The 17,246-nt window shown below is 56.8% G+C and overlaps 2 protein-coding genes across 2 annotated transcripts; both read left to right on the top strand.

Annotated features, from left to right (window-relative positions):
- The first annotated feature begins 1,944 nt into the window (after positions 1-1,944).
- LOC133057471 (keratin, type I cytoskeletal 19) lies at positions 1,945-5,779 on the top strand. Its single transcript, XM_061143995.1, has 6 exons — positions 1,945-2,430; positions 4,102-4,184; positions 4,403-4,559; positions 4,865-5,026; positions 5,138-5,263; positions 5,395-5,779. Exons 1-6 carry the CDS (start codon positions 2,014-2,016, stop codon positions 5,647-5,649), a joined length of 1,200 nt encoding a protein of 399 aa, XP_060999978.1. The 5' UTR covers positions 1,945-2,013; the 3' UTR covers positions 5,650-5,779.
- Positions 5,780-10,840: 5,061 nt separating this feature from the next.
- On the top strand, positions 10,841-15,312 carry LOC133057469 (keratin, type I cytoskeletal 15). Its single transcript, XM_061143994.1, has 8 exons — positions 10,841-11,611; positions 12,397-12,479; positions 12,562-12,718; positions 13,205-13,366; positions 13,452-13,577; positions 13,780-14,000; positions 14,433-14,458; positions 15,218-15,312. Exons 1-8 carry the CDS (start codon positions 11,123-11,125, stop codon positions 15,310-15,312), a joined length of 1,359 nt encoding a protein of 452 aa, XP_060999977.1. The 5' UTR covers positions 10,841-11,122.
- The last annotated feature ends 1,934 nt before the right edge of the window (positions 15,313-17,246 follow it).

The following is a 17,246-nucleotide window of genomic DNA, read 5'->3' as shown; positions in this document are numbered from 1 at the left end:
CAGTCGTGTCTGACTCTGCGACCCCATAGATGGCAGCCCACCGGGCTCCTCCATCCCTGGGATTCTCCAGGCAAGAACGCTGGAGTGGGTTGCCACTGCCTTCTCCGCTTCTGAAGTATAGTGAACTTAATCTCTGGAGAACTCTTGGTCTCATTCTTTGTTTCCTAATGCAAAGTCCCTTCCCAAACCTTCCTATCAGGCTCAGAAGCAGAGACTTCAGCTGGGGCTTGGTGTCCTAGCAACTATCTGGTCAATTTCCCCCTCCCCCACCAGGAGCAGGCCTCCTCCTTAGGGCCAAATAGTGACTCACATCAGATCAACCCTGGCGGCTACAACCTTTGTAAAGGTCCAGCCACACCCTGCTTTCAGGGCCGGCCTTGAGTCTTTTTCCCCTGGGAGCCCCAGGACCCACTTTGCAGGTCTGATTCACTGGTTTAAACAGCCTCAGACTGGATTTCCTGGGGCTGCTCCTGGTGGGCGAGGGTGTGTATGTACGTGCGTGCATGTGTATGTGTGTGTGTATGTTGTTGCTACCCCTGTTCTTGAATAAATTGGTGGCCAGAAGATAGTTTATTGGGGACAGGTTTTAGAGGCAGGGGACAAGTCTTCATTTACTCACAAGTGACCCAGGAGATAATATGCAGAGAGGAGGGCTAAGATTTCACTGGAAAATGAGAGTGACTGGCCCATGTCCCTACCACCCTGTCCAAAGGGCATGGGGCCTCTGTCCTGAGACTGGGTGGCTACTCTGACATAAGGATGGGAAGGAACTGTGGGGACAATTGTGAGGAGGAGTGAGGTCCCTGGGGACAGGAATTGGGGTGAGGTTGCCTCAGGACCTTGCAGAGTCTGGCACGGGGGCCTCCAAGGCGATCAAAAAGGTGGGTGGAACTACTGAACTGGGTGAAGAGCGGGCTTGGGGCTGTGTGTGGAGTGGAGGGGCACCTTCCTCTATTACCCAAACTCTCCGCGGTGAGCGTGAGTGCCCTTCCGGGCAATCCATCTACCCATCCGGGTACTAGGACAGGACAAATAGACACAAGAGGATTCAGCCTTTGACACCCTCCTAGGAGATGCTCACAAGGACAGAGGGATTCTATCCTGTCTCTGGGCAGCAGGTGCTAAAAGTCTCATGAGTTTGTTACTTGACTCACTTAGGCTCAGAATGTATGCCTTTGGAGTTGGAGGTAAAGGGTTGTCCTGGTAGAGGGGTGGGTAGGAAGTGAGAGGCGCTGAATTGGGGGATCAGCCCTCAGGTTGGGGGTCAGGGTAATTGTGCTTTTTACAGTCCAGTTGCAGAAACCCTCCCTACAGCTGTTCCCAGGAGCCTACTGTCACCCTGGGGCCCGGTCCAGCCATAACAGGGTGGGGTGGCTTTGTCTCAGGAGGCCTGGGAGGTTGCAGCTCAGAGTATCTCCATCTGCGGTATTTGACCGGGTGGGGGCGGGGGGCAGGTGTGGGCAAGCCCCAAGGGACAGCTTCAGAGAGGTGGTAATTCCCAGCGGGATGTAGGAATCAGGTGAATGTACTTCTGGGGGTGGGGGGGGGCGTAATTTTGCTCATAAGGAAGGGGCTTGGAGCATGATGGGGAGGGGGACTCTGAGTGACTGCTCCGTACTCTCAGAAGGACTGTAATTCCTGGGGGGTGTCAAACTCTCGGTGATCTTAATGGCGGGGGCAGCATGTGAACTGCGGGTATGTCCAAGTGTGAGTGTGCTAGCGGGGCGTGGGGCCGGGGCTCGGAGTGGGGCAGCTCTCAGGAGGGCAGGAGCCTCTGGCCCCTGGGAGGGGAGAGGAGGAAGCTGAGCCGCCAGGAACTGACCAATGGGGAGAGCGCCCTTATTTGCAATCAGGAGTCTGCAAATTCCAGGGCGCTCAGATAGCCGCCTGACACCGTCCCCCCTCCCCCTCCCCCGCCCGCCCCGGGCATAAAAGGCGCCAGGTGAGGGCCTCTCGCCACTCCTCCTGCCGACCGCAGCCACTCGGACCGGTGCCGCCTCGTTCTCCTTCGCCATGACTTCCTACAGCTATCGCCAGTCGTCGTCCACCTCGTCCTTCGGGGGTATGGGCGGCGGCTCCGTGCGCTTCGGGTCGGGAAGCGCCTTCCGCGCGCCCAGCATCCATGGGGGCTCAGGTGGCCGCGGCGTGTCGGTGTCCTCCGCCCGCTTCGTGTCCTCGTCCTCCGGGGGCTACGGCGGCGGCTATGCGGGCGCCCTGGCCACCTCCGACGGGCTGCTGGCGGGCAACGAGAAGCTCACCATGCAGAACCTCAACGACCGCCTGGCCTCCTACCTGGAGAAGGTGCGCGCCCTGGAGGAGGCCAACGGCGACCTGGAGATGAAAATCCGCGACTGGTACCAAAAGCAGGGGCCCGGGCCCGCCCGCGACTACAGCCACTACTTCAAGACCATCGAGGACCTGCGGGACCAGGTGGGCGGTGGCCCGGCCGGGGGAAGTGCACCTGCCGCGGAAACCCAGCCCCGCGGGCCGGGCGAGGCCCGAGGCGGGGCGACGGGTGCCCGAGCCACCTCCCGGCGGGGCGGGAGCGAGCCCGTTAGGATGTGGGAGGCCCACAGGGTGGGGCTGAGCGGAGCGGGCAGGTGAGGAGGGGCAGGACGATGGGCCAGGAAGTGAGGCCTGGAGGGCGGGGCGGGTTAGTGTTGTGGGGCGGGAGGAAGAAGGCGCTCCGGTCCGCTAGGCCTGGGAAAGTGGGTCAGAAGTAGCAGAAGGAGCTGGGGCACAATGTGGGCTGCCCTGAGGTCTGGGCCCGAGTCGCCGTGACAACAGGAATATGCAAGAGTTTGGCCAGAGAGGAATTCGGTCCACACCAGGTCAGCCCTGTCTCCTGCTGCCCGCGGTTGGGGCCCTCTGCATTCCTTTATTCCGGGCGGGGGCGGGGGGGTCTGGATTCCCTCACGCTCAGGCTGAAGGCCTCCTCCTCCCTGAGGGCCACTCAGGACTCAGAGGAGCTCTAGGAAGAATGGGAGAGGCCGACTCTGGGCCCTGGTCAAGGAGGGCCATTCGCTGTGGCCGCTGGACCGAGTGAAAGAGGGGCGGATGCAAGCTCCCAGTGTGCGAAGGCCCAATGCTCTGTGGGTGGAGACAGGTCCCAGCTCCAGCCTCTTCCTGGGCGGTGCTCAGGGTCCTTCAGGGTGGGGCTTGGTCTCCGCCCACCCTACGGGGAAGAGCAGGAGCTGGGAGCTCTTCCAGAAGAAATGTTTCAGGAGCCAGTGGGACGTTTAACAGACTCACATGCCATGCATGCTTGCGAGTGTGCTCAGTCGTGTCCGACTCTTTGCGACCTCATGGACTGTAGCCCACCAGGCTCCTCTGTCAATAGAATTTTCCAGGCGAGTTTACTGGAGCCGGTTGCCATTTCCTTCTCCAGGGGATCTTCCCCACCCAGGGATGGAACCCCCGTCTCTTATGTCTCCTGCATTGGCAGGCGGACGTGTTGGATCTCCAAACACACAGCCCCCACAACATAGCCCAGGACCCACCTTGTGCCTGGCCTTGTGTGATGGGTGCCAGGTGTCTAGACCAGTCCCTCAGATGAGGAGAGCTAGAGATGTAAACATCTAGGATAGTGCTTTCACACTTGTAAAACACTGACCTACACTAGGAAATACAGTTTACCTGAAAGAGGAGATGCAAAGTGCCGACACTTAACAGATGCTCAACAAAAGAAATTCCCTTCCCTGAAGGCAGAATGTGCTTTGAGTAGGGGTGGGACAATGGGGTAACCCCTATTCTTGCTGCGTCTGGTCTGCAGATCACTAGAGGCTGCTTCCCTAAGACCATTAAGAGTTTCCCTGGGTACAGGTCTTGGAGACTTTTCTCTCTGAGCCTTACCATTCTCCCCTGTCCCTTCCCATCTCCTACCTCCTGGGTCAGCCTCCTTGGCAGTAATTTTCTCCTGTTCCAGCTCTCAGGCCTGGACTGATTTCAAGGCCGCCCAGAGAGCAGGCAGCCTAGGGTGGCTGGAGCTTTGGTCTCCAGGGGCCTGGGGGTACACGTACTCCTTTGCTCCTCTGGGAAGAAAGTGGGTGGGCATTGCCCGTATGCCGAACTGGTGCCAACCTCCTGCATTCTGCCTCCCAGATTCTCGGTGCCACCATTGAGAACTCCAAGATAGTCCTGCAGATCGACAATGCCCGTCTGGCTGCAGATGACTTTCGTACCAAGTGAGTGTCTCTGCTTGGGGGCTGCGGAAGCCAGAGCAGGGGAGGGGGCAGTCCCTTAGGTGACTCAGTGCCGTGGGGGGAATGGATGCTCCCCTCACCTGCCCCAGCTGGTCTAAAGCACTCTCCATCTCCCATGGGGCCTTGAGCCCGGGGAGGTGGGGAAATCTTCAGAGGTTCGGGGGAAATGCTGGCCGGAGTACAACTATTTCCTCTGAAAGGTTTGAGACGGAGCAAGCTTTGCGCATGAGCGTGGAGGCCGACATCAATGGCCTGCGCCGGGTGCTGGATGAGCTGACCCTGGCCAGGACTGACCTGGAGATGCAGATTGAAGGCCTGAAGGAGGAGCTGGCCTACCTGAAGAAGAACCACGAGGAGGTGGGTTTCATGCTGGGCATCCCATCCACCCTAGCCCAGTTCCCCTGATGAGGACATTTTTAGCCTGTAGTCTCTGACTGTGGCCACATTTGTGGCCCCCTTGACCTGACCCTGAGTGTGGATTGTGGCTCTCATGGGTTCTAACAGCAGATGGTGGTGACTCCGTCTGTTTCCCAGTGCTGGGTCCTAGGTCTGCACCTGAAAACTAGCCCCTCCCTCCATGGCCTGGGGTATTGGGGAGTGACCTGGTTCAGGCCCAGCAGGCTCTGGGCCCTGACATGCCCATCTATGCTGTATCTTTCCAGGAAATCAGTGCGCTGAAGGGCCAGGTGGGTGGCCAGGTCAGTGTGGAGGTGGATTCTGCTCCAGGCATCGACCTAGCCAAGATCCTGAGTGACATGAGAAGCCAATATGAGGTCATGGCTGAGAAGAACCGGAAGGATGCTGAGGCCTGGTTCACCAGCCAGGTATGGAGGGGGAGGCAGGTGCTCCCTGGAGAGGTGGCAAGGAGAGCAGGCTTAATGCTCCTGGGCAAGGGTCTGATTCAGTGCTATTCCCGCTGCCTCCTTTCACTGCAGACCGAGGAGCTGAACAGGGAGGTCGCTGGCCACACGGAGCAGCTGCAGATCAGCAAGACGGAGGTCACTGACCTGCGGCGCACCCTCCAGGGTCTGGAGATTGAGCTGCAGTCTCAGCTCAGCATGGTAGGTGCCCTCTGCCCTGTGGGATTCACACTTATGTCCTTGCAGCCTTGGGCAACCTGGGTGGTGGCTCTGCCTGGACCCTTTCTGGGCACTAGGCTCTGCTGAGCCTTCTTCCCTCTCTCTGCCTTCAGAAAGCCGCCCTGGAAGGCACGCTGGCGGAAACGGAGGCTCGCTTTGGAGCTCAGCTGGCGCAGATCCAGGCGCTGATCAGTGGTATCGAAGCCCAGCTGAGTGACGTGCGAGCTGACACGGAGCGGCAGAACCAGGAGTACCAACACCTCATGGACATCAAGACCCGGCTGGAGCAGGAGATTGCCACCTACCGAAACCTGCTGGAGGGCCAGGACGCCTACTACAATGACCTGTCCCTCGCGAAGGCCCTCTGAGTCCGGCGGCCTCCTGGCCTTCCTGCTCTGCTGCAGAAGGAATTCCCCTGGGTAGAGGCATGGGAGGGGAGGGATCCTTACCCTTGCCTCTCCCCCTGACCTGCCAATAAAACTTTATGGGCCAAGGGAAGATGGATGTTGGGTTTCTTATTTCAGTCCACGGAGGTGGGTCTGGCCTTGGCACTGTTTAGATTTTATTGTTTGGGTTTCATTTAAACCAGAGTCCACCCTGTCCCAGGAAAGGGAAGGGAGGGCTCTCACAAACTGTAGCTATTACCATAATTCCTCTTTCCAGAGGTCTTCACTTATCTCACCAGTTCCCTAAAACAAACTTGAGAAATAAGCATTGCTACCATTTTATGGAGAGATAGGGCTTCCTTGGTGACTCAGATGGTAAAGAATCCGCCTGCAATGAAGGAGATCCAGGTTCGATGCCTGGGTTGGGGCGATCTCCTGGAGAAGGGGATGGCTACCTACTGCAGTTTTCTTGCCTGGAGAATTCCATGGACAGAGGAGCTGGGAGGGCTATAGTCCATGGGGTCACAGGGTCGGACTGAGGTGGTTTGTTGTGTATATATACTGTTCTAAAGCGTTGCAAGGGTGGGATTTGAAACTGTGGTTTTTGCTTCCAGATTTAGTGTTTTTTTTCCCCCACTGAACTCCCCCCCAAGGATTGGTGTGTGTTTATCTGTAATTAATGTTTACTGAGCACCTACTAAGGGCCATTTAATCAAAGTCCATAGGGTTGCAAAGAGTCAGACATGACTGAAGCGACTTAACAAGTTATATCCTATATAGAGCAGGAAATAGGCCCAGAGAGGTTAAATAACTTGACCAAAGCCACACAACAGCTAATGGCAGAGCTAGGACCAGAATCCACATTTCCTGATTCTTAACCCAGGTGCCACCCCTGTGCCCCTGATTCCTAGGATGATAATCCCTGTGCCATTTCCTCAATACATTCCAGTTGTGCTCTGTGTGAAGGCCGAGGACTGGGATCCCCTGAGGCAGTTCCTCCTGACATGCAAGGAGAAACAAACTGGGACTTTGGGTCAGAGGGCAGGCTTCAGCTCAGAGCCAGGCTGGAGAGGCTGCCCCGTCAAGGCGTGTACGTGCACATATAATGACACCATCCATCCCCTGGCAGCCCGTATAAACCTCTTACGGCCACCGGCCCATACCTGGGCCCAGAGCCTGGAATAGGACCCAGCTGTGACCCGGACCTCCCACACAGACCTCCAAACTGGCTTGCCTGGGGCTGGTCCTGGGCCCACATGTCCCAGCTTCCTGGTACAACTCTGCCCTTGGGTGGATATAGTCCTGCCCCTGTGGTTTATGGCTCAGCTGCCAAGAACAGAGGCCAATTAAAGGTAAATAAGTCCCACTTTCCCCAGCCGAGAAGTTTAAGCTTAGCGGGTCTCTTCAGGCCCGTGGGTCTGTCCGTAACAGCAGACTGACCCTGTGAGGGAGGGGTCAAGTGAGGCAGAAACTCTCCTCTGGACACAGTGACGCTTGCTGCTGCCTGTGCCCAGTGCTGCCCTGAGGAGACCTCGGACCCCGCCACACTGGGTGTTCATCCGGAAGGAGGTGCTTTTCTCGCCATTTCTCATGGGACTTGGTAGGCTCATTAGCTTGCTTCAGATCACAGATTGGTGACCCCAGACCAGCACTTCCCGCCTCCCCTGCAGCAGCCGGTGGACAGGAGCCCCTTCTGCCACCTCCCCAGCCTTTCCCGCTTTGGACATCCTGGATATGGGCACCTACGGTCCCCTCCTCCCACCTCGCTGTGGAGGCCTCGCAGCTAGAGACCAGAGCCCTGGCTGCACCCCGAGGCTGGGACTGCCTGGAGATATTTGTCCCCTGTCATGAAAGCCTCTGTTGTCAGAGCTGAAACCCTCCCCTATGCCCCAGAGGCTCCAGGAATGTGGCTGTGGGGTGGGGTCGGGGCCCACGCAGGTGGGGCTGGTGACTGGGTCTCAGGTCTGGGTGACAGGAATAAAGCCTTCCTTTGTGTGTGGGGGTGGGGTGGGGTGGGGGGCACTTTCCCATCTCAGTCTGGGAGCTGAAACTACAGGTACTGTGTTGACAGAAGCAGTTGGGGTAGAGGAGAGGGAGAGAGAGGAAGGAGGAGGGGATTTGGGGGAGGGGAGGGTCTTCCCAGCCTGCTGGTCATCACAGTCACTTCAGTTTGCAAGCATTTCCGGTCCGTCATCTCACTCTATAACGAGTCAGGCTGGGCAGGAGCTATTTCCATTTTTCCGACTGGTAGACTGAGGCTCGGAGTGAGGAGACTTGATTATCCACAGCCACATAACTAATAAAAGAGAAATGAGGCATTCTCCAGGCCCCAGGGCATGCACTCTCTCTGTCCCAAGCATCTCCCTGGGGACGGGCAGGAGGCGAGGGAGGATTCTAACGTCCATGGAGACCCCCCCACTCCCCCTGTGCCTCAAATGCTCCTTGTGGACCTGTAGCCGGGGCCGGTGTTAATGCGGTCAATGGTGTTTTTTTTTCCCTTTCTTTTTTTTTATTGTTGCAAAATACACATAACAAATTTCGCCATCTCAGCCATTTCTCAGTGTACAGTTCTGTGGCATTAAACACACTCACATTGTTGTACAACCATCACCACCCTCCATCCTCATAACTCTTTCCGTCTTGTAAACATGAGACTTTATACCTATTAAACAGTAACGCTCCATTCTCCCTCCCCACCCCTGGCAACCACCATTACACTGTCTTCATGATTTTGACGATTCCCTGTACCTCATGTAAGTGGGAAAATGACCCAATTTTAAGTTGTGAACCTGGCTCGGAGCTGTTTAGTCACACCCAGGTGGAGTCCAGCTCAGGCTCTTTCCACTGGGCTGCCCTGTCCCATTCCGAGGAGGGAAGAAAGCTGGTTCTGGGGACCGCCTGTCTGTCTGCAGTGGGCCAAGGACAGAAACTGGCACAGCCTCCAGGGCCCGGGGCTGCAGTCTGCGCTGGAGCCAAATGAGTTTGATCTCCGCCCTCTCCCACCCATCCCCTCCTGGTGCTAATGAGGGGGTCCTGGCTGCCCGGACCTTGAGCTCATAGGAACCATTTGGACCGAAACCAGGGATTTGTGACCGGGGCAGCTGCCGCTCGGCCTGGGGCTGCTGGAGGTGAGTCAGGGTGCAGAGAGAAGGTGGCTGGGGTCCAGCCCTCCCTCACCTCGGGGGTGATGGCACGTAATTGTTCCCGTGGTAATTGCTGGGGCCGTCATGTCTGCAGAGGCTTTAATGAGCTATGGCTGATCTGAGTTTGATTATTTTTCTTTCAGAGGAAAAGACAGTATCCTCTCAGCCACGAGACAATATCTCACTGTCCGGGCCCAGCACTCAGCAGCTGGCTCAGTATGATGCTGAGGGAGGAGAACCCCTCCCCATCCCCACGAGGACGATATCCCCCTCCATCACCCCAGCCCAGGTGCAGGATTCTGGGGTCTGGCAGAGGAGGGGAGCACCTTCTTTTCCTGTCCCCTGTTTGATTGGCATGTCAGAGGGTCCCCTGAGTCCTATTGATACCCCCTTGCTAGCTGTGCCATCAAATAGCTTCCCCTCTCTGAGCCCCATTTTCATTCCTTCTGAAATAGGGGCAGGGAATACCTTCTGAGTCATAAGGATTAGAGGAGGCATGGGTGTAGAAGTGCTTTGTAAATTATCGAGTGTGCAGTGGAAGCATGCGATGACTGTTATTAGAGCAATAATGACAATGATCTGCATTGCCCCACAGGTGATGTTTATGGAAGAATATGGAAGAGTGAGATGCTCACTCACAGGGCAGATCTAATGCCAAAGGGCAAAAAAAAAAAAAAAAGTCCCCCCAGGTGAGGGGTACTTGGGAGTCCTATGTATCGGACGTGCACGCCCCTATCTGGCCCCTCAGGAGATGGGGAGCAGGATGGAGGCTCTTGGGCCTCAGGGCTTCTCCGTTAGTGGGAGTTGAGAGGACCTGTTGCCAGAAGGAAACTGAGACTTGAAAATTTCCAAGTCCAAGGTTCCCAAGCAGTGACACATAGAGCCTGGCTTGAACCTGGGTTTGAGGGGTTCCAGAGCGCCGTCTGCTTCATGATGCCGCAGCTCTGGGCCAGGAATTCTCCTCCTGGTGCTCCAGCCTGATCTGGCCCACTTCCCCACCACTGTCTCTCTCTAAACCCCAGAGCCAAGGCCAGAGGGCCAGGCCACGCTTCCAGTGGCCCATAGGTCTCTGCTCACACCAGGCCCCCGAGCTGGTGGCAGATGAGAGGGCTCTCCTGAGTGCTGGACTCCCCTCTTCGGCTTCAGCAGCCTGCTCTTTGAGGTGGTGCTTTGACCTTCTAGATCTCAGAGGGGCCTCCAGTCCGCCTGCCAGGCTTCCCCGTCCCCGCCCTCCCTGCAGTGCTCAGGCACGTATAGCCCTCGGGTCGAGCCCCTCCCCAGCCCCGCCGCACTTCACAAGACAAACAGGGTTAATCTGGGCCCGCTGTGCAGCGACATGCCTCTCGCTGGCGAAGGCAGGGGCTTTCTGGAACTTGCTCCCATCTTATCTGCAGAGGTTTGCCCCAACTCGTCCCAGGAGCAAGTAAAGGTTCAGTGACATGTAGTTGGCAGGTGGTGGGATTATCAATCAGCTCCTTGTCAGCCCTGAGCCGGCTGGCTTTTGTGGGAGTGCCAGTGCATTGGGACAGGGGGCTGGGGGGAGCTGGAGAAGTAGGAGGGGGTCTTTGGATCGGGGAGGAGAGGAGGAGAAGGGTGGAGGAGAAGAGTTCATTTGTAGGGTCAGGGAAGTGACAGATGCTGGCCCCTCTGGTCACCTCAGCTGGTACCAGACTCAGGCTCCCTCTCCTGTCCTCAGTTTATGCCCACGGCCCCTGCCTTCTTCCATGCACCTTGCCCACCAACTCCCAGAGCCTGGCAGGCTTAGACACGGGATTTGTGCAAGGGATCACGTGGAGCCGCCCTGCGAAGTGAACTCCCAAACTGAGAGCCAGCTGCCTGGAGGCGAGGGTCCTGGGCTGGAAGCAGCAGAGAAATCCAGGCGAGGGCAGAGTTGGCCTGAGCCACTAACAGTGCTGGCGGAGGGCTGGCAGACGTGTGGCGAGGTTCCTATGTTCAGGGTTTTCTCTTGGAGTGTAGAGATGAACCTGTAATCCAAGTGTTAAAATCATGGCCCGGGGCAAAACACCATTCATTCTGAATCATCTCCTTTGTTGCATTAAAAAAAAAAAAAGGAAGGAAAGAAAAACCCCACACCAGCCATGCTGAGGTGTGCAGGCAGCTGTGTTTGTCAGGAACGCAGAAGGAGTTGGCTTCCCTTTGGGGGAGGAGGTGCAATCCCACACCCCCCTGGGAGGGGTATATAAGGAGCCCCGGGGCTGGGGGTGACAGGCACAGCCCTCAGGTTCCAGCCCAGCCCGCGCCTCCTGCCAGCTCCTCTCGTGCTGCTGAGAGCTCGGCACTGCTGCTTGGCCATGGCCACCACGTTTCTGCAGACTTCCTCCACTTTTGGGGGTGGCTCTACTCGGGGGGGTTCCCTCCTGGCCGGGGGAGGAGGCTTTGGTGGGGGGAGTCTCTACGGGGGCGGTGGGAGCCGTACTATCTCAGCTTCTTCTGCCAGGTTTGTCTCCTCTGGGTCAGCAGGGGGCTACGGGGGTGGCTTTGGTGGAGGGGCCAGTAGTGGTTATGGGGGTGGCTTCGGAGGTGGCTTTGGTGGGGGTTTTGGCAGTGGCTTCGGTGACTTCGGCGGTGGAGATGGCGGCCTCCTCTCCGGCAACGAGAAGATCACTATGCAGAATCTCAACGACCGCTTGGCCTCCTACCTGGAGAAGGTGCGTGCCCTGGAGGAGGCCAACGCCGACCTGGAGGTGAAGATCCGAGACTGGTACCAGAGACAGAGCCCAACCAGCCCGGAGCGTGACTACAGCCACTACTTCAAGACCATCGATGAACTTCGGGACAAGGTAAGGCCTCCAGTGTTAGGGAGAGGGGAGCAGGTGGGTGGTACCAGCTGCCCCGGGGGAAATCCTTTTCTGCCCAGGCAATGATATATAACCTTGCCAAGTGCGGGGAATGCGTTCCAGATGCGGTGGGAACACACCTTGCTCAACCTGGCAGAGCTGGGGATCCTGCGAATCTGGTCTGGACCAGTAGGGGCCGAGATGGGGGCAGTGCTCACACCTGTGGGGCTCTACCTAGAGCACTCCTTTGCTTCTTTTGCAAGAATAAGGGTGCAGAGATGAACCTCAGATCCTAGGAGTCCTGAGCGCCAGGACCGCCTGCCTCACCCTCTGAATGTCTTGGGTGGCAAAAGCCTTAGGAGACCTGGGACTGGATATGGACACTGCCAGCTCCTCACTCACCCTTCACTCACCTGCACCTGTCTCCGTAGCTGCCCTCCAGGTTCCCACTGACTGGAATGTTCCATAGACGCATGGCTGCGTTAAGGTGTGCAGGAGGCCAGCGACCATGAGTTGTCCACAGGGGAGGCTGGTAGAGCAGCCCAAGAGGTCACCCTGCTCCTGGCCAGGCAGTTCCCATAGGGCATTCCCTGCTACCTTGGCTCCTTGGTCTTTCCTGTCCCAGAGACCAGGAGGGTGGCTGGATTCTGCCTGGGCACCCTACAGCCTACTCTTGCTGGTGTCAGAGGGGAGATGGTCAGTGAGGGGTCCCACATGAGGTGCAGGGCAGGGAAAGCAGCAGGGAAGAGGGAGGGGCCCTCTTAACACCAACTCCCTGTATCCTGCAGATCCTGGCAGCTGCCATTGACAACTCCCGGGTCATTCTGGAGATTGACAATGCCAGGCTGGCTGCGGACGACTTCAGACTCAAGTACGCTCCTTCCACATTGTCCCCCAGCTCAAGTGGTCCAGACCCTCACCCCTCCTCACTTGGGTTTCCTCATCCTTTCCAGGTATGAGAACGAGATGGCCCTGCGCCAGAGTGTGGAGGCCGACATCAATGGCCTGCGCAGGGTGCTGGACGAGCTGACCCTGACTAAGACCGACCTGGAGATGCAGATCGAGAGCTTGAATGAGGAGCTGGCCTACCTGAAGAAGAACCATGAGGAGGTGAGGATCAGGCAGGGGCTAGGGGCTGGTGGGAGGCAGAGTGGGGCCACTGGGGACTCTTCTTAGTTGGCTGAAGGGCTGAGTGGTTCAGATATGCACCCGCCAACACAGAGGTCCTCATGGAGGGAAGGGACACTGGTGACCCAGGCTCCTTTTCCTCTCCGATGCATCGCCAGGCCAGGTGGCCAGTGGGCACTGCTGTCCTGGTCTGTTTCATGAGCTCATAGAAGGGCCCTTCTGTCTGAGGTTCTCCCTTGGCAGGACCAGAGACTAGAGAGGAGGAGAGACCCTCAGAGCTGAGGGACCTGTGTGATCAAACCTCTTCATGTGGCATGGGAAACAGAGGCTAGGGTGGGTACAGGGCAGAGCTGAGGTCATGTGGTGCATTAGTGATTAGTGATGGAGCCAGGATTGGCACGTGGGACCCCAGACTTGGCTCTGGCTTCCACCCTCTGTCTCTGAATGCTCACCCTCCCCACCCTGAAGGAGATGAAGGAGTTTAGCAACCAGCTCGCTGGCCAAGTCAATGTGGAGATGGATGCAGCACCAGGCGTGGACCTGACCCGCGTGCTGTCAGAAATGAGGGAGCAGTACGAGGCCATGGCGGAGAAGAACCGCCGGGATGCCGAGGCCTGGTTCTTTAGCAAGGTGTGTCTGACTGGTGGGCCTCTCCCCAGCTTCCTGAGCCCCTGGGAGGCCCATGGAGCTCACTTCTCTTGTGTGTGACCTATAGACGGAGGAGCTGAATAAGGAGGTGGCCTCCAACACAGAGATGATCCAGACCAGCAAGACGGAGATCACAGACCTGAGACGCACGATACAGGGGCTGGAGATTGAGCTGCAGTCCCAGCTCAGCATGGTCTGGCTCCCTGCTAAACCCCTCTTCCTCCTGCCAAGCCTCCCCCTCCCCACCTCTGCCACCCTTTATGGCTGCTTTAAGCATTAGAGTTCCCAAGCTCCTCCGGGGGAGGTTCCATGTAACCCATTTGGCTTGTCTCCCCAAGCCCTCGATGGCTTCCTGTCTAGTCTGATGTGGTGTCTCTGGTCTGCTGCCCCACTAGAAAGCTGGGCTGGAGAGTACCCTGGCGGAGACGGAGTGCCGCTATGCCGCGCAGCTGCAGCAGATCCAGGGCCTCATCGGCAGCATCGAGGCCCAGCTGAGCGAGCTCCGCAGTGAGATGGAGTGCCAGAACCAGGAGTACAAGATGCTGCTGGACATCAAGACGCGGCTGGAACAGGAGATTGCCACCTACCGCAGCCTGCTGGAGGGCCAGGATGCCAGGCAGGGGCTGGGGTGCAGAGGGGGAGTGAGGGGTTAGGGTGGAGAGTCATCTTAAGGGCACAGCAGTATGTACAGTGAAAAGAGAGCGGAACATGGAGTCAGAGGTTCTGGACTCTGTGTTCTGGTCATCGGCTATTACTTTGGGCAGGTCACGTCACCTCTCTGGTCCTGTGTGCCTTCTGTAAATGACAGAATTGGGCTAGTGGTCTTAGATTTGATGCTGGTTCCATTTCCTACAGGAAATAGATGGGTGTTATTAAAGATTAGAATCTATCTGCTTGGGGGTGGCAGGTCTGGAGGGCTTGCAGGATGTCCCAGCCTTTAGAGAAGTCAGATATGGGGGTAGGGGTGGAGAAGACTGCTTAGCTGTCTCCCTGTAGGCAGACCTGAGCTTCTGTCCTTTGCTTACATCTGCTTCCCTCTCTCTTGCAGGATGGCTGGCATTGGTACCAGAGAAGGTAAGAGGCTTAACTCTTCCTGAGTTGAAGGGGGAGAGGAACTGTTGAAGTAACAATTAACCTTGGAATGGGGAGGAAGGAGAAAGAGGCCAAGCATCCAAGTAGGGTGGGGAGATGCACATTCCAATAGGTACCTCCTCCTCCAGTGGGACCTCTGTCAGTCCCTGGTAGGGCTGGGGTTGAAGACTTATGGAGAACCTTCCAGGATAGCAAACTTTGTCCAGGGCATAGCTCCTGCCTAGGCCCCACCTTCATGTACTTTTGGATGCATGCATGCTAAGTCATGTCAGTTGTGTACGTCTCTTTGCGACCCTATGGACTGTAGCCTGCCAGGCTTTTCTTGTCCATAGGCAAGAATACTGGAGTGGGTTCCCATGCCCTCCTCCAAGGGATCTTCATGACCCAGGAATTAAACCCATATCTTTTCTGTCTCCTGCACTGGCAGGCGGGTTCTTTACCACTAGTGCCACCTGGGAAGCCCCGTACTTATGGATAGATGCCCATGATTACTTCCTGTTTATGTGCAGCTTAAAAGTTCACACATTCTTGCTCACTGCAGGGCATACCTGCCGCTGCTCCCGCCCATCTCTTTGATGAGTAATTCAGCACCAGTCGTCCGGGCAGCTCTGGAAGGATTGGCCGATGGCCATTCTCAGGGGTGCTGTCCAGTCTTCTCAGAGCTCAGCCAAGACCCTGGCCCCCTTGGGAGGGAGTACAGGGAGCATCTCCCACTCTCAAACTTGCCCCTTCTTTCTACAGCCTCCCTGGGAGGTGGCGGTGGCGGCAAGGTCCGCATCAATGTTGAGGAGTCTGTGGACGGGAAGGTGGTTTCTTCCAGGAAGAGAGAAATCTAACAGCCCAGTGCAGGGGACTCGCCCCTGCCACCCCTGCCCTCCCCAGGCTGGTCAGAGGGACTGGAAAAGCAAATTCCAGGCTCTGCTTTCAGAGGGTCTGGTCCAAGGGGTCCCTCGTCTCTTAGTTGGGTGCTTCCTGTGCTCTCCTCTGCCCCCTCCAGCTTTCCTGCCTCCGATAGACCAGGGAGGTGCAAGAAACAGCTGTATTGTGTAACAAGCTCATGGTCTGTGCCATGTCCATGCAATAAAGACTTGCTTTTCCTTTTGCAAATGTCTCTCAGTAGTATGTCCAGTTTTTCTGGTTGGTGGCCTCTGGGAAAGGCCAAGGCCCACCTGTTGCCATCTCTCCCTGACTTTGACTTCTTCCCTGCACAGTCACTCTTTGGGGTGTCTGGGTCACCTCGGACAAGCCAGGCTGATCGAATGACTTGCTGTCTGGCTGACCCCATTTAGTGATCATGGAATCAGGAAACAGGGTTCCTTAGAGTGGTGTGGTGTACTTAACACAGAGTAAACACATTGAAACGTTGACTAATCACTCACTGGATGACTGACTGCGTAGACGGCTCTGGTTCACCACAGTATGGGTGGCACTGGGCTAGGTACACCCACTAACGGGTCTCATTTAATACAACTGCTGGTGGTCAGGCTTTGTTATGCCGTCTTAGAGATGAGGGAACTTAGAGTTGAGATGGGAAACTTACAAATGAGGTGGTCAGGCTGATGATTAGTCCAGTGGCCTCATGGCTGGACAGTAAGTAGCAGGGCTGGGGCTGGGCCCCACACCTGCATGACTCCAAGTTCACGGCTTATTCTGGGATCCCGGGCCCTGGTTCTTCACAGCCAATTGCCAGGACCTTCCCCCTTGCTTCCAGCTCTCAACGCACATGCTCCCTAATTTCCCCTCTTTTCCAGCCGGGTACACCTGACCTCTAGAGTGACTGAGCCACTTCCCATCTCTGAACCCCTGCAAACCTGGCCCCCATCCCCCCAAAGATGCCATCTCCCTACAAGGCACTGAAAATGCCAAGAGGGAAAGACACCAGCTCCAGGAAGCCCTCCCTGATTTCTCTAATTCCAAGTCCAAAGCAACTCCAGCCCTTACTGCGCTTCTTCATCCAAATCCTGCTCCCCTGTCCCCAGTTTCTACCTGAGGGCTCATTAGAGCAGTGGCATCCACACACACCTGATCTGCTGCCTCAGCTCTGGGGCTGGCTCCTCTGGAATCCACAGCCCCTGATGTGCCTGTGCTTGGTCACTCAGTTGTGTTTGACTCTTTGCAACCCCATGGACTGCAACCCGCCAGGCTTCTCTGTCCATGGGGACTCTCCAGGCGAGAATACTAGAGTGGGTTGCCATCTCCTCCTCCAGGGGATCTTCCCAACCCAGGAATCAAACTCTGGTCTCCCACATTGCAGCAGATTCTTTACCATCTGAGCCACCAGGGAAGCCCAAGAATACTGGAGTGGGTAGCCCATCCCTTCTCCAGGGGATCTTCCCGACCCAGGAATTGAAGCGGGGTCTCCTGCATTGCAGATGAATTCTTTACCAGCTGAGCTACCAGGGAAGCCCATAGCCCCTGATAGAGGGCAGGGGATGAGGAAGTAGAGAACTCTGGGCCCTGGTTGGGCTGGGCTCAGGAGAGGATTGAGGGGAGAGGGAGAAGGAGAGGGAGAACCGGTTTCTTTGTCCTGCTGGGAAGATCACAAAGGAGGTGCTGCTGTTCTCCTAAGAATCAGATCATTTGTGGGGAGGGCCAGGCCTTCTGAGAGGCACCCCGTGGGTCTCACTGGGTGAAACTCCTCTTCCAGCAACCCTAGCTGGAAAGAAGGTGGCATCCGTTCTTTCTGAGGTGGATTTAATCTAGAATGTGTCTCCTGAATGCACACTTCAAGGCCAGATTTCCCTGGGGCTGATGGGGAGGAAAGGGATTT

The sequence above is a fragment of the Dama dama genome, chromosome 5 (genome assembly GCF_033118175.1).
Source record: "Dama dama isolate Ldn47 chromosome 5, ASM3311817v1, whole genome shotgun sequence".
Taxonomy (NCBI): domain Eukaryota; kingdom Metazoa; phylum Chordata; class Mammalia; order Artiodactyla; family Cervidae; genus Dama; species Dama dama.
This window is presented reverse-complemented; position numbering and strand designations above follow the sequence as displayed.

What these genes read in the sequence shown, in the direction of transcription:
- LOC133057469 (XM_061143994.1), top strand. Translation starts at nt 11,123, where the DNA reads ATGGCCACCACGTTTCTGCAGACTTCCTCCACTTTTGGGGGTGGCTCT. An exon ending in GCGGACGACTTCAGACTCAA is followed by an intron (nt 12,480 to 12,561) that starts GTACGCTCCTTC and finishes CATCCTTTCCAG; the next exon opens with GTATGAGAACGAGATGGCCC. An exon ending in AGGCCTGGTTCTTTAGCAAG is followed by an intron (nt 13,367 to 13,451) that starts GTGTGTCTGACT and finishes TGTGACCTATAG; the next exon opens with ACGGAGGAGCTGAATAAGGA.
- LOC133057471 (XM_061143995.1), top strand. Translation starts at nt 2,014, where the DNA reads ATGACTTCCTACAGCTATCGCCAGTCGTCGTCCACCTCGTCCTTCGGG. An exon ending in TCGAGGACCTGCGGGACCAG is followed by an intron (nt 2,431 to 4,101) that starts GTGGGCGGTGGC and finishes TCTGCCTCCCAG; the next exon opens with ATTCTCGGTGCCACCATTGA. An exon ending in GCAGATGACTTTCGTACCAA is followed by an intron (nt 4,185 to 4,402) that starts GTGAGTGTCTCT and finishes TTCCTCTGAAAG; the next exon opens with GTTTGAGACGGAGCAAGCTT.